Source organism: Oncorhynchus mykiss, chromosome 11 (genome assembly GCF_057628025.1).
Source record: "Oncorhynchus mykiss isolate SJ-2025 chromosome 11, ASM5762802v1, whole genome shotgun sequence".
In the NCBI taxonomy this organism is placed as follows: Eukaryota; Metazoa; Chordata; class Actinopteri; order Salmoniformes; family Salmonidae; genus Oncorhynchus; species Oncorhynchus mykiss.
The window spans coordinates 69,919,800-69,934,430 of NC_143032.1; the positions used below are offsets into that span (position 1 = coordinate 69,919,800).

Sequence of the window (14,631 nt, forward strand, 5' to 3'; positions counted from 1 at the left end):
TTAAAAAAAATTAAAAAAGTTAACATTCTACAAACTTATGTCAAAGTAAACTACATACAAACGACGTGGATATGATTCAGTTGAACTATTGTTACATCTGAATCTACCATATTAAATGGCACATCCATAACTATTAATTTTAAATAGCTACATGCAATAAATGGTCGTTGGGCCTCATTCTGTGATAAAGCAAATGTACAGTATGTATGATCCTGATTTTTTTTGCAGTAAAGTGATTTGTATCATATGAGCAAGTAAAAACAAGATTACAACCTGGGACTGCTTTTATTTTCACATGTTGATCATCTCTTCGCAAGTCACTAGCTCAGATACAGTACATATTTATTTAACTAGGCAAGTCAGTTAAGAACAAATGCGTATTTACCATGCTGGGCCAATTGTGCACCACCCAATGGGACTCCCAATCACAGCTGGATGTGATGCAGCCTGGATTTGAACCAGAGACTGCAGTAACCCCTTTTGCACTGAGATGCAGTGCCTTAGACCGCTGCGCCAATCAGGAGCCCAAATGTGTGTTTTTCTATAAACTTGTGTACCAGTGAACATTTCTTGTGGTTATTATTGCCAATAATTTTGTTGACAGAACTCATTGTATTAAATATAAACTATTTTTAAAAAATATTGAAATGCTGTTATCTTTGTCATTCTCTGGAAAGTTTACCATGGCTATACATTTAAGAAAAGTTGACTAAAGCAAACAGACATGCCTACTAGGCATGACAAAGAAACATGCAGTTTAACACCATATTAACATGAAATACATATCCGAGGAATGATGTGTAAAACTTAACACAGCATTATGCAACTATGTGGTTGGGCTGCTTTTGCCAGGAGCGGTCCATGAAAGGGGCATACTGGTTGAGGCTACTCCACGCTGAGAAACTTCCTCTTTTTGGCAGTGTGTGTGTACGAGTGGTGGCGCCATTCAACGTCCGCGGTAGCCTCATTCTCCAGGGTACCAAGCTTGATCATGTACACTACAGACGGAAAACCAGTTGTTAAAGCACTAGTTTTTAATATAACAATTATAATGATGTGTGTACATCATCAACACACACAAGAGGAAGATACACAAATGGTATATGGGCTGCAGTGCAAGAAAGGGTAAAACTGCAATTAATACAAAATTCCACCTTGTAAAAAAAAAAAATCCTTTGATGTTGCTAATGATGAGAAAGGGAAAACATTGCACTTACATTTCATTTCAAATCTGGGCCCAACTTCTGACAACTCAACGTTCTTGTGGTCCGTTTTCTTGTAAGTGTGATGTCTGCAATGAAAATAGGTCCTTACTTTAAGTGAATAAGTCTGAGTCTAGAACATTAAATCAGAAAAACACAAGGTACATTTAAATAGCTCAACCAAAGCATCCCTCTACTCACCTGAAAGATATAAAATCCTCCTGGTTGGCAAATGTGATAACTCGTCTACTGTCCTCTTTAGGCACTGGGAACAAATACTTGAGGATATTGGAAACCTGATTGAGATTTACTTAGTCAGTGTCAAACATTTGCATACATTACTCAAAGAATAAGTCTAAACATTTATTAAGAATTGTTAAGTGTCAAGCCTCACCCTCTGGCCAAGTCGTGAGGAGAAGTTGTGAAAGATGAGGTGGGGGTAGGCCTCAGACATGGTTTCAATGTCCGGCACATCATGTCTCATTACCACATTGTAAAGGGTGAAGTATGCAGTTGGTCCAAAAGGTAGGTGGCACACCACCAGGCCATCTATTAATCAAAATAAAAGTAGTTATTTTAAGGTTACCTCAATGCAGTGTTTTTATACTTGGAAATAGTCATTATAGTCTACCCAGATCCATTTGTGCACTCTTGCCTACACTATTGCTGTTCTTGTGAAGCCAAACATGTCAAGGAGTGACAAGGAAATAGCACGATATAGCACAAACAGACTGGATAATTACAACCTCTGTTCGCATTAAACAAACACCTAATATTATTAAACCTAGAGAAATAATGGTGCAGGGCTATGATACTTAATTGAGAGGATTTGGTGTTGGTTATGGATGGGCTTACCTGGCTGTCCTCTGGTTTCATGAACAATGACCAGGTCTGTAACATTGTTGGCTTTACAGGCTTGTACCAGAGCATTGATCTCATGACCTCCCCTGTTCATACGCTGAGCCCCTGGAAAGATCAGCTTCACCTCCTGTCAACAGCAAAAGTTACACATCAGGCACAATTGAGGAGATGTCATTACTGTAAACCTACTTTGTGTTAGAGATTGGGCAGAGGACAGACATTTAACAAGAAGGCATCTTTCAATTAACCTTTCTACGATTCCTTAATCCTTTCTCCAAAGCCTTTTTAGAAGGAGGCGAGTAAAGGAATCGAGGCGAGCAAGGAATCAAGGAAAGACAAATTGAGATAGGGCCAATATCTTGAAACATATAATGGGGACAGACTTTGACAAACATCTTGAGTCGAGAGCTGGGGTCTCTTGACGTTGTGACCATGACCTTTGGATCCTCCACTCCAGCCCATTTATATTCATCATCCATGTGAGAGCTGACACCTGCACACACAGAGAAGGTCCCAGTCAGTCACTGGTTTGCTCGTTGTCATGAGCGATATAATATTTACAGTGTATGTGCAGATGCAGAACCTGATGTGTGGAAAAAAACACAATTATATGGAGAATGTCATTCTATTTCTATGGAACAAACCTTCCGCTCCCTCATCATCATACTCCAGCAATTTCTGTAACTGTACTGCTTCTCTGCGAACCTCCGTAGGGATGAGACGATTGTCTGCGGAAAAAAAAGAAGAGTCAAAGTCTCAGAACTAACTAACGTTACCCAAAATGTCACTTGTTTTCAAGGCCATGCCTATTGCCATCTTAAAAAGTATCAAAACATTTCAGATTGTTCATAATTCACCCAATCTTCTGAATTACATGCAATCCTCACCATCAAGAGCAGATTTCAGCTTCTGTTTCTTCTCCTCAATCGTCCGCACTCTGTCCTCCTGGGCCTTCCTATACAGATACTCCCGTCTCAGTCTCGTCTCTCGGCGAAGCTACAATCAGAAAAAAACACACCATGTACGCTGGCTATATCATTCATTCATAAAACAGTATAATGGATTAAAGTTTTTTTTAAATTAAAACACCAGGCATAAATCAACATAGTGGCTATCCATTAAACTCATGTAACATAAATAAAACCAACCAAGATCAGTCTAATAAAATCTTAAATACACAACAGTCCAAAATGTCCACTTGGCTGTGTTTGGCTAGCAAACTAGCTAGCTAGCTAACGCTAAGAAGCTAGCCAGCATGGTAACCTGGATCAGCAACGTTTAAACAGAGTCCGACATCAAAATATTTGTTTAATTTCTACACTGGAGTCAGAAATAATCTGATGTTTTAAGCAAATATGAGATTATTAAAAGCTAAACAAATGTTCAGTAAATTTACCATTGTGTTGCTTTGCTAACACTCACACGCATGGGAGGCTGTAAGGAAGACACCAACACTCTTTTTCATTGGATACGCCAACAGCCAATGGCAGTGAGCAAAACTGTCTAGCTAGATGACACGTTCGCGCGATCGAAAAATAAAAGTCCCAGGTACAAGCCATAAGAAACATTGATTTAACCAAATAATGGAAATTCATTAGCATTTAACGTTCGCATATTTGAGTCATTAGCTGTTTTTTATTTTCACAGATATCAAGACAGCTTCCATTCACATTTCTAAATATGTACTAAGCTATCCTATATTTGCCTATTAAACATTCACAACTTTTAATTATATGATTCAATGTGATTAAATCAACCCAACTATGCAAAAACAAGAAGAAGAAAACAAGCGCTCTCTCTATTAGGCTCGATATATTTGGTTGGCCATTTTCTGACATACCCCTCTCAGACACTGACATACACTGACAAAACCGCCTTCTGCTCAGTTTTACCTCATATTTTGAACATTCAACATTCAACAACATAAATGATTCTACTGACTACAGTGTTGTTCTGGCTTGGAGGTAAGGTCCAGATATGCTTTAAAAAAAAGTGCTTGAGACTTTTTTGTGTATTTGTTTTGAACATTTGCTGTTTTTGATCTGACCAAGGATAGATTTCAATAACCAAAGCTAAATGAAGGCATAGCAACAAAAAATTGTTTTACAGAGTGAATATTGTTTTGACTGAACTGATATTCAAAACTTTATTTAAGTGTTTGTTACAATGTTACAAAACACTGTCAGCTGTTTTCAAAATAGAAAAGTTAAAGATGACTCAAATAAACAATTACAGTGCCTTGCGAAAGTAGTCGGCCCCCTTGAACTTTGCGACCTTTTGCCACATTTCAGGCTTCAAACATAAAGATATAAAACTGTATTTTTTTGTGAAGAATCAATAACAAGTGGGACACAATCATGAAGTGGAACGACATTTATTGGATATTTCAAACTTTTTTAACAAATCAAAAACTGAAAAATTGGGCGTGCAAAATGATTCAGCCCCCTAAAGTTAATACTTTGTAGCGCCACCTTTTGCTGCGATTACAGCTGTAAGTCGCTTGGGGTATGTCTCTATCAGTTTTGCACATCGAGAGACTGAATTTTTTCCCCATTCCTCCTTGAAAAACAGCTCGAGCTCAGTGAGGTTGGATGGAGAGCATTTGTGAACAGCAGTTTTCAGTTCTTTCCACAGATTCTCGATTGGATTCAGGTCTGGACTTTGACTTGGCAATTCTAACACCTGGATATGTTTATTTTTGAACCATTCCATTGTAGATTTTACTAAATATACTTTATGAAACAATTTGGGATGCGTAACAAGTTTAATTCTACTGTCATTCACATGCTAACAGATTCTACCCCCAACCTACAAGACTGCTGAACAATTAATCAAATAGCCAACAGGACAATTTACATTGACACCCCCCCTCCCTTTGTTTTTACACTCCTGCTACTCCCTGTTTATTATCTATGCATAGTCACTTTACCCCTACCTACATCTACAAATTTACCTCGACTAACCTGTACCACCGCACATTGACTCGGTACCGGTACCGCCTTTATATAGCCTCGTTATTGTTATTTTATTGTGTTACTTTTTCTTACATTTTTTACTTTAGTTTATTTGGTAAATATTTTCTTAACTCTATTTCTTGAACTGAATTGTTGGTTAAGGGTTAAGGGCTTGTAAGTAAGTATTTCATGGTAAGGTCTTCCTACACCTGTTGTATTTGGCACATGTAACAAATTTGATTTGATTTGGTTGTAATATTTAAGACGGGAAATTCAAAATAACTTTTCTTGAACTGATGTCTTGATAGGTCTACGCCTACAAGTACAATTAGAAAATTAGCTATGTAGCTTACGAACGGTTTGGCCTACAAACTAATATGACCACTCCATGGACTCGTCTGAAGGTAACCAGTACCAGTTTAAATCCTTAAGAGTCTGTTGACGCACCTGTGCGTCAATCTAAGTAACATAATACAATAATCCTCATCAAAATCTGTTAATGTAAGCTAGCAATGTTTTTTTGCATGGGCTGAGTCTCAATCCGCATATATATAAGGCTCCACTCTGTTGATCTACGTGCGTGCACATGGGTGGAGTGGGATTTTTGGGGGCAGCGGACTCTTTTCGTTGCGTTCCAAGCAGAGAGGAAGTCCGCCTTGTGTAGTGTATATCCACTAGGGGCTTGGGGAGCCAGAATAGTTTACCAAGCTAGAGGGGCCGAGGCACTCTTTTTTACTGTAGCTAAAGACAACATGCCTGTTTACAAATACTAGTAGCTAGCTAGTTACATGTCAGACTAGCAATTTTGGCTCCCCACTCATTGCAGGCCAGCTGCTGCTACCAATTCCAGAGTGATGGCTGGGGACCCAAACACCAAGCCCTTATGTCTTTGTGGGATGCATGGCATTCCCTCTGAGGGTAAACCGGATGCAACCATATCCAGGTAATAAACATTAAATACATGTGACTATATACATTTCTGAAAATTATACCAATATAGACATTGTAATGATATGCATAAAAGTGATCAAGCATCTTAGTAAGAGAATAAGGGCCTATGTCCAAAGCATATGCTACACAGTTGTTACAGTACATTGATAGCCTTCATATTCCTGTTCAATACTAATGGAAATGCTTATTTTATTCAAAGGGTCTTCTGGCCTTGATGACACTAAGATCTACAGCTACTGCCACTCAAGAAGCAGAAGAATTTCAGAGAACTGCTTTGGGATCCTTGCTACAAGACGTGAGGATCCTATAGAAATCTGAGACCATTGTGAAGGCCTGCAATGCCCTCCACAATTACCTGCACCACAGACACTAGACATTGACAACACAGTCATCAACACAGTACATCCACCCCATGTTTGTTGACCACTCCATAACCACTGGGGACCTGTGTCCAGGAGAGTGAAGACAGCTTCCTGGACCAAAAAACATGTAAATGTTGGGAGTGTGGATTGGAAAACGTGTTTACATACATTCTCTTATTCTGGTTGATGTCTGTCATGTTGAGCTACACAAAATGGTTTTCCTGTTCTTCTTATTCACACTTTACAAATCACAATAAAGACTACAATAATGACAGTCACTTCACCCTTGTTTTAGTTTTTCATATTCTTTGGAGGCTAGACCTTGTTATGTGTAGTGGCCTTTCAGTGGAGACCTTCCTGCTATAGTACATGGGTGAGATTGAGTGTCCAACTGTAGACAATAAGGACAGACCCCCCAAGACATTAACCTAATCTACAAAGTAGTACAAGTTTACTGAGTGATTGATTCAAAACAGCAATATTTTCTGCCACAAGTGCAAATACATTTGCAGACCTTTTAGATATTTATTTACTATCTCAAGAGGAAAATAGTGATAAGTAAAACACAGGGTAAAAGTGTGGTGAAAGGGGAAATAAGAGAAAAAACAAAGTAAACATCAGTAACAATAATTATTTCCTCAGTCAATATAAAAAAATCATGCAAAAAAAACCTGTAAATTACCCACCACCCTTACGTGTGAATAAGAAAAAAAGCACACAACACACGTTTTTGGAGACACTGTACTGATTGATGGCCCTGTGAAAGTACATCATCACGTCCCTGACAAACGGGAGACATTGATCAGCTGGAATAAATACCATCCATGGTACCATGACATCGAAGATGGCCATTGCTGGACACTGCTGCCGTTTCTGTAACTCCTGTTGCCGTTTCTTTAAGTCATCCACCTGCTGCATAATGTCAGTGTCCAAAGGATCCTCAGCTGTCTTCCTCAGTTGGCCATTGGAGCTGGGTCAGGAAGATGGAGCGGAGGTTGATGAGTTGCAGGGCAGAGAGCAAGGGTGCGCCTGGACAGTACGTTGGGTGATGGTGAGAAGGACATTGGGGAAAGGGGCCGGGAGGTGAAGAATCAAGAGGCGATGAACCACCTGTAGATAGGCCCTCAGGGCTCTGCTTTGTCCAAAACACCAGCCCCTCCCAAACCTACAAGCAGATTGTGAATGCATTAGAATACAATGCACACAATCTTAAAACATCTCCATGGGCTCCTTTGAGATAAAAATGTTTACCCAAAATAACTGATTTAATAAACGTCTCAATCTAATTATCACACTGTCTGTTTTCAGATGTTTGAACTAACCCTGCTATTCATTATGATTTGACAACACAGGCTCTGAATATTTCCCACTAACAATTTCTTCCATCCAGAAAAGAGCTGATTCCTCATGTTCTAACTAGGTCGGCTAAACATAAGATATCATGACGAGAATATACTGTATCTGGCATATTGATGTCTGACGATGTTTCACGTGAACACGAAGCTAATCCAGTTGTCAGACAATCGGCGGGACACACACGAGCGGCAGCCCCACTCCTCGTCTCCTTCACCCTTTTCAGATTGCAAACGGGTCCGGAATCCTTCTCCATGTTTCTTTGATATTAATATCGGGTCAGGAATCCTTCTCCATGTTTCTTTGATATTAATATCGGGTCAGGAATCCTTCTCCATGTTTCTTTGATATTAATAATGGGTCCGGAATCCTTCTCCATGTTTCTTTGATATTAATAACGGGTCCGGAATCCTTCTCCATGTTTCTTTGATATTAATATCGGGTCCGGAATCCTTCTCCATGTTTCTTTGATATTAATATCGTGTCCGGAATCCTTCTCCATGTTTCTTTGATATTAATATCGGGTCAGGAATCCTTCTCCATGTTTCTTTGATATTAATATCGGGTCCGGAATCCTTCTCCATGTTTCTTTGATATTAATATCGTGTCCGGAATCCTTCTCCATGTTTCTTTGATTTTAATAATGGGTCCGGAATCCTTCTCCATGTTTCTTTGATATTAATATCGGGTCAGGAATCCTTCTCTATGTTTTTTTGATATTAATATCGGGTCCGGAATCCTTCTCCATGTTTCTTTGATATTAATATCGGTGTTCAAATTTCATGCTATCTCCCTCCATCTGTTGTTTTTGCATACTTTCCCCAATACAACCGTATGGAAGGGTTTTAAATGTTCTCGTATTCTCACCAGCTCGCACAGACGCTCCTCAGAACTGCACATTGAGTTTATAACTGTGGCAAAGAACGCCACATAATCCACCTTTTTAACAAGCAGGGTATCTTTTGACTGGCAGCAAACATTTATTCCAGGCTAAGGTGCGTCCACTACCATATCTTCCATAGCATCTTTTGTTTTCTCAAATATTTTAATTGCCTCTGCAAAAGAGGAGTTGGCGGGTGGTGGGACACAATGCAGATAGCCCGGTTAGCCAATGTGCGGGAACACTGGTTAGTCGGCCCAATTGAGGTAGTATGTACATGAATGTATAGTTAAAGTGACTATGCATATATGATAAACAGAGAGTAGCAGCAGCGTAAAAAGAGGGTTGGGGGGGAACACAATGCAAATAGTCCGGGTAGCCATCTGATTACCTGTTCAGGAGTCTTATGGCTTGGGGGTAAAAACTGTTGAGAAGCCTTTTTTTCCAAGACTTGTCACTCCGGCACCGCTTGCTATGCGGTAGTAGAGAGAACAGTCTATGACTGGGGTGGCTGGGGTCTTTGACCATTTTTAGGGCCTTCCCCTGACACCGCCTGGTGTAGAGGTCCTGGATGGCAGGCAGCTTATCCCCAGTGACGTACTGGGTCGTATGCACTACCCTCTGTAGTGCCTTGTGGTCAGAGGCCGAGCAATTGCCATACCAGGCAGTGATGCTCTCGATGTTGCAGCTGTAGAACCTTTTGAGGATCTCAGGACTCATGCCAAATCTTTTTAAGTTTCCTGAGGGGGAATAGGCTTTGTCGTGCCCTTTTCACGACTGTCTTGGTGTGTTTGGATCATGTTAGTTTGTTGTTGATGTAGACACTGAAGAACTTGAAGCTCTCAACCTGCTCCACTACAGCCCGTCGATGAGAATGGGGGCGTGCTCAGTCCTCCTTTTCCTGTAGTCCACAATCATCTCCTTAGTCTTGGCTAAATTGAGGGATAGGTTGTTATTCTGGCACCACACGGCCAGGTCTCTGACCTCCTCCCTATAGGCTGTCTCGTCGTTGTCTGTGTTCAGGCCTACCACTGCTGTTCTGCAAACTTAATGATGGTTTTGGAGTTGTGCCTGGCCTTGCAGTCATGGGTGAACAGGTAGGACAGGAGGGGACTGAGCACGCACCCCTGTGGAGCTCCAGTGTTGAGGATCAGCGTGGCAGATGTGTTGCTACCTACCCTCACCACCTGGGGGCGGCCCGTCAGGAAGTCCAGGATCTAGTTGCAGAGGTGTTTAGTCCCAGGATCCTTAGCTTAGTGATGAGCTTTGAGGGTACTATGGTGTTGAATGCTGAGCTGTAGTCAACGAATAGCATTCTCACATAAGTGTTCCTTTTGTCCAGGTGGGAAAGGGCAGTGTGGTGTGCAATAGAGATTGCATCATCTGTGGATCTGTTTGGGTGGTATGCAAATTGGAGTGGGTCTATGGTTTCTGGGATAATGGTGTTAATGTGAGCCATTACCAACCTTTCAAAGCACTTCAGGTCTACGGACCCCTTCAGATATATATATATATGTAACGGATGTGAAACAGCTAGCTTAGGTGGTGCGCGCTAAATAGCGTTTCAATCGGTGACTCTGAGACCTTGAAGTAGCAGTTCCCCTTGCTCTGCAAGGGCCGCTGCTTTTGTGGAGCGATGGGTAACGATGCTTCGTGGGTGTCAGTTGTTGATGTGTGCAGAGGGTCCCTGGTTCGCGCCCAGGTATGGGCGAGGGGACGGTCTAAAGTTATACTGTTACATATGTAACGGATGTGAAACGGCTAGCTTAGTTAGCGTGGGCGCTAAATAGCGTTTCAATCAGTGACGTCACTTGCTCTGAGACCTTGAAGTAGTAGTTCCCCTTGCTCTGCAAGGGCCGCGGCTTTTGTGGAGCGATGGGTAACGATGCTTCGAGGGTGACTGTTGATGTGTGCAGAAGGTCCCTAGTTCGCGCCCGGGTATGGGCGAGGGACGGTCTAAATTTGTACTGTTACATTGATGCTGTTGACCCGGATTACTGGTTGCTGCGGAAAAAAAAAAGGAGGAAGGTCAAAAGGGGGGTGAGTGTAACGGATGTGAAACGGCTAGCTTAGTTAGCGTGGGCGCTAAATAGCGTTTCAATCAGTGACGTCACTTGCTCTGAGACCTTGAAGTAGTAGTTCCCCTTGCTCTGCAAGGGCCTTGGCTTTTGTGGAGCGATGGGTAACGATGCTTCGAGGGTGACTGTTGATGTGTGCAGAAGGTCCCTAGTTCGCGCCCGGGTATGGGCGAGGGGACGGTCTAAATTTGTACTGTTACATTGATGCTGTTGACCCGGATTACTGGTTGCTGCGGAAAAGGAGGAAGGTCAAAAGGGGGGTGAGTGTAACGGATGTGAAACGGCTAGCTTAGTTAGCGTGGGCGCTAAATAGCGTTTCAATCAGTGACGTCACTTGCTCTGAGACCTTGAAGTAGTAGTTCCCCTTGCTCTGCAAGGGCCGCGGCTTTTGTGGAGCGATGGGTAACGATGCTTCGAGGGTGACTGTTGATGTGTGCAGAAGGTCCCTGGTTCGCGCCCGGGTATGGGCGAGGGGACGGTGTAAAATTTGTACTGTTACACATACACACACACACACACATACATATATATATATATATATATATATACACACACATACATACATATATATATATATATATATATCAGCGTGGTCTAGTTCATCCTGATAACCTTGTAGTCCTCACGCAGATGACTAGGGACCCAGGACATCTTTTTTTGAGTGTTTTTCAGAGTCAGTAGATAGACCTCTTTAGTGTCCTAAATTTTCATAACTGTGACCTTAATTGCCTACCGTCTCTGTAAGCTGTTAGTGTCTTAAAGAGTGTTCCACAGGTGCATGTTCATTAATTGTTTATGGTTCATTGAACAAGCATGGGAAACAGTGTTTAAACCCTTCACAATGAAGATCTGAAGTAAATTTGATTTTTTCAAATTATCTTTGAAAGACAGGGTCCTGAAAAAGTTTATTTTTTTGCTGAGTTTATCTTACTATACACCAGGGGTTCTCAAACAGAGGTCCGTGGACCCCTACGAGTCCCTGGTGTAATTGCAAGGGGTCCGTGAAATAAAAAGTGTTATGAACGTTTCCAGTAACTTTACATATAATATAGAAGGGACGGGGGTCCCTGAGGACCACTCAAAACCTTGCCTCAAAATATGAAGGAGTTCCTGTACCCAAAAAAGGTTGAGATCCACTGCTATACCCAGTACTGAACTAATGAACAAAAGAACCAAACATATGTTTGCCGGTTTCAATGGATCCAACAAATTGCTTGCAGATATTTTCCCTCTTGAGACTGTCCAGCCTGTCTTTATGTACATTACAGACAACTACGCTGTTCAGTCTCTCTTGGCCCAAGCTAGCCCATAGCCAAGTCTCCAACCTGCGGAGTGCACTGAAACTCCTCTCAGCCTCACATGAAGTCACTGGCACTACAAACAAAATTCTGATCAGCACCTCAACTTGGTCAAACAACCCCCGCACCTCCACTGGAAGCCTCCTGAGATCCTCTGCTGCCTCTCCACTGCTGCTACAGGGGTATTTGTTGCAAAAGAGAGGCAACTGCACTGAAAGAAAATCTATGTTCAGCTCAGGGTACTGATATAGAGGCTCATCCAACTCCCCCGTGAGAAGCGCTCTTTCCAACTTTTGCAGGACGTTTAGACTGTCCTGGTCAAAACGGTCGCCAAACTGAACCTTCACACAATCCAACACTTAAAAAGATTATGCCCAAATTGATCCACTTCTTTGCCATCAAATTGTCTTGAGTGTGTCTCAATGAATTCAATGGAGTCAATCAATGTTGTTGCTTTCTCATACAGTGCAAGGAAGCTTTCATATTTTCTCTTGCTCCTAAGAGGTGACCACACACAGTCGACTGCAGCCTGCATACCAGAGACAGTCTGAGTTTCCTTCTGCAGTGAAATGTTTAGGCATTAAAGCTCTCCAAGAACAGCAGAGGCAAGTGTGAGGCCCAACAGTCTTGCCTTTGCTGAAGTGCTCAAATAAGCCACTGGCAGTTGAAGCTGTCTAGATGCAGTTTTTGCCATCTCCTCTAGGCTGCTTTGTACCTGCTCATACTGCCCTAGCACAGCTCTAATAGCGGTATTCCGCACAGTCCACCTTACAAAGTGGTGGTGGGTTTGGAAGTTTTGATGTGCTGTGAATTTTACAATGGCTCTTCTCCAGTTCCTAAATCCTGCACTAATGAAGGCAGCATCCTCTCTTTGGCCAAAAGATGGCTGGCTTGAAAACCCTTGGCTACAGTGAAAACACAACACTCCTTTTATTGATGGATTATGATGTGGCCAGAGGAAATCGCAAAACCATCTCTCTTGAAACGTCAACACAGTTGGCAAGAGTTTGCGGTTCTATAAATTGTGGGTGTGGCTGATATGGTTTTGTGCCATCACTGAGGTAACTGGACAATGCTGTGCCACTGTCCCCTATACTGGTGCTGCTGGCAACAAGGTTGACACCTGGTCCTGCCGTGGCTGTGACACTGTTATCTGAAGTCTCTCTCCCTTGCTCTTTCCCTTTCACTACCCTCACTTACTCACAGTCTGTCTCTTAGAAAATAAATAAGGTGTTTGCCATACTCCTAACTACCGGTACCCAAAACTACACAATCACAACGGCAATACGATTGCCTTAACACAAATATTGGTTCAGTCACTAGTTTAAGTTGAGAGTGGGGGTATCCATGGCATTGTCCAATGATGTCCCTATTTTACAAGTCTAAAAAAAGAGAGAACCGAGAGAAAAAGAGAGAACAGCTCTGCTGTCTGTGTGCCATCTGTTGCCTGCTCTGCCTAATGACATCATTATGAAACATTTCCATTAGCATTTCATTTATTTCTTATGAACACAACTAGTCTTTGAGATATTAGACTACTGTGGATCTTACTTTGTGTTTTGGTGTACTGAAAAATGCTCTGATGTCTGTCTTTTTTCTGCCATTTTTCTACCTGGCTGGCTACACACACATATACAGTGTGCAGGTTATTTACAGTAGGAGATGAGCTTCTATCATTCTATAATGGGTTTCGATCTACCAGGTTGCTAGCTAGTCAGCTGGCAAATGTGAAACGGATTGCAGTGACAAGGGTTGACAGCTGTATGAGTTCATTTACACAACGTAAGCTGCAACCTTTTGTAATTTTAATATAGTTTGTTTTCTTTTTATACTGGCTGGCTTACCACAATAGATGAATTTGCAGAGCTAGCGAGCACCAATTCTGTTTCTGTGGTGTTTGCTATCGTCAGTTTACTCCAAGATCGCCACACAGGTGCTTCGAAGTCGCCTAGCGACAATTTAGCTTTTGCAACGAGACCATTAAATATATTTAAGACAATGGTAGAAGAGTGTAGTTCTGTTCAGTTTATCGCTAACCTTATCACGGGGACTGCGAAGCACTACATCTGCATGCTGATCTTGGAATAAACTGACGATAGCAAAGATTCCATCTTTGACGACGATAAATGGAATAGGTGCTTGCTAGCTAATGTTTGCTTTAGTTTGTTCCATCGGTTTGCTCGCTAGCTCTGAAAATTCAGCTATTGTGTGTGTGAACCCTGCCAACATAAAACAAAATCGCTATGGTGTGTTTGACTGGATTAACCTCACGTTAGTTACGTGCATTGAGTGCCTTTCAGACGGTAACTAGACACTAACACTGTCTGTCACCTTGCCAGCTAAGGCACACTACATTGCATTGCTTGCTTCATTGACTCGAATTCAAACAGTTGAAAAGACTGGTTAATGTTACTGTAGCTAGCTAACATAAAGAGTGACCTGTAATTCAATGCAGCGAAAATGAAGATGACGGTTGTGTTTTATTGTATTGCGTGGTAGAAGTAAAGAAATCTCCAACATATCCTTTGTTTGAACTACTTACTGGAGGTACCTGCGTCATGTGCCACTGCTGAGGGGTGGGGGCAGTGGATGAAACCATTGAGGCAAAGGGCGGGGTCGCAATCTTTTGAAACTTAAAAACGCGCTATTATGTGTCTATAATCAGCACAAGTGCTTTCATTGCATATTATTA

The 14,631-nt window shown here is 41.8% G+C and overlaps 1 protein-coding gene and 1 long non-coding RNA gene across 3 annotated transcripts; both read right to left on the minus strand.

The window, feature by feature from the left end:
- Positions 1-266: 266 nt before the first annotated feature.
- On the minus strand, positions 267-3,543 carry imp4 (IMP4, U3 small nucleolar ribonucleoprotein, homolog (yeast)). 2 transcript variants are annotated; one of them, XM_021619882.3, is made up of 9 exons: positions 3,486-3,543; positions 2,951-3,059; positions 2,708-2,791; positions 2,447-2,556; positions 2,058-2,190; positions 1,597-1,751; positions 1,404-1,498; positions 1,218-1,291; positions 267-998 (listed from the first exon to the last, which is right to left on the minus strand). In XM_021619882.3, the coding sequence occupies exons 1-9, from the start codon at positions 3,489-3,491 to the stop codon at positions 886-888; spliced, it is 879 nt and encodes a 292-aa protein (XP_021475557.1). In that variant the 5' UTR covers positions 3,492-3,543; the 3' UTR covers positions 267-885.
- Positions 3,544-6,811: 3,268 nt separating this feature from the next.
- Positions 6,812-14,530, minus strand: LOC149979674 (uncharacterized). Its single transcript, XR_016484669.1, has 2 exons — positions 14,482-14,530; positions 6,812-7,495 (listed from the first exon to the last, which is right to left on the minus strand). It is a non-coding gene; the product is annotated as an uncharacterized LOC149979674 (long non-coding RNA).
- Positions 14,531-14,631: the final 101 nt, after the last annotated feature.

Bases quoted from the DNA above. Each gene is read 5' to 3' on its own strand.
- imp4 (XM_021619882.3), bottom strand. The intron at 2,792-2,950 runs GTGAGGATTGCA...TTTTTTCCGCAG, and splicing joins GCTGAAATCTGCTCTTGATG to ACAATCGTCTCATCCCTACG. The intron at 1,499-1,596 runs GTGAGGCTTGAC...AATCTCAATCAG, and splicing joins CCTCACGACTTGGCCAGAGG to GTTTCCAATATCCTCAAGTA.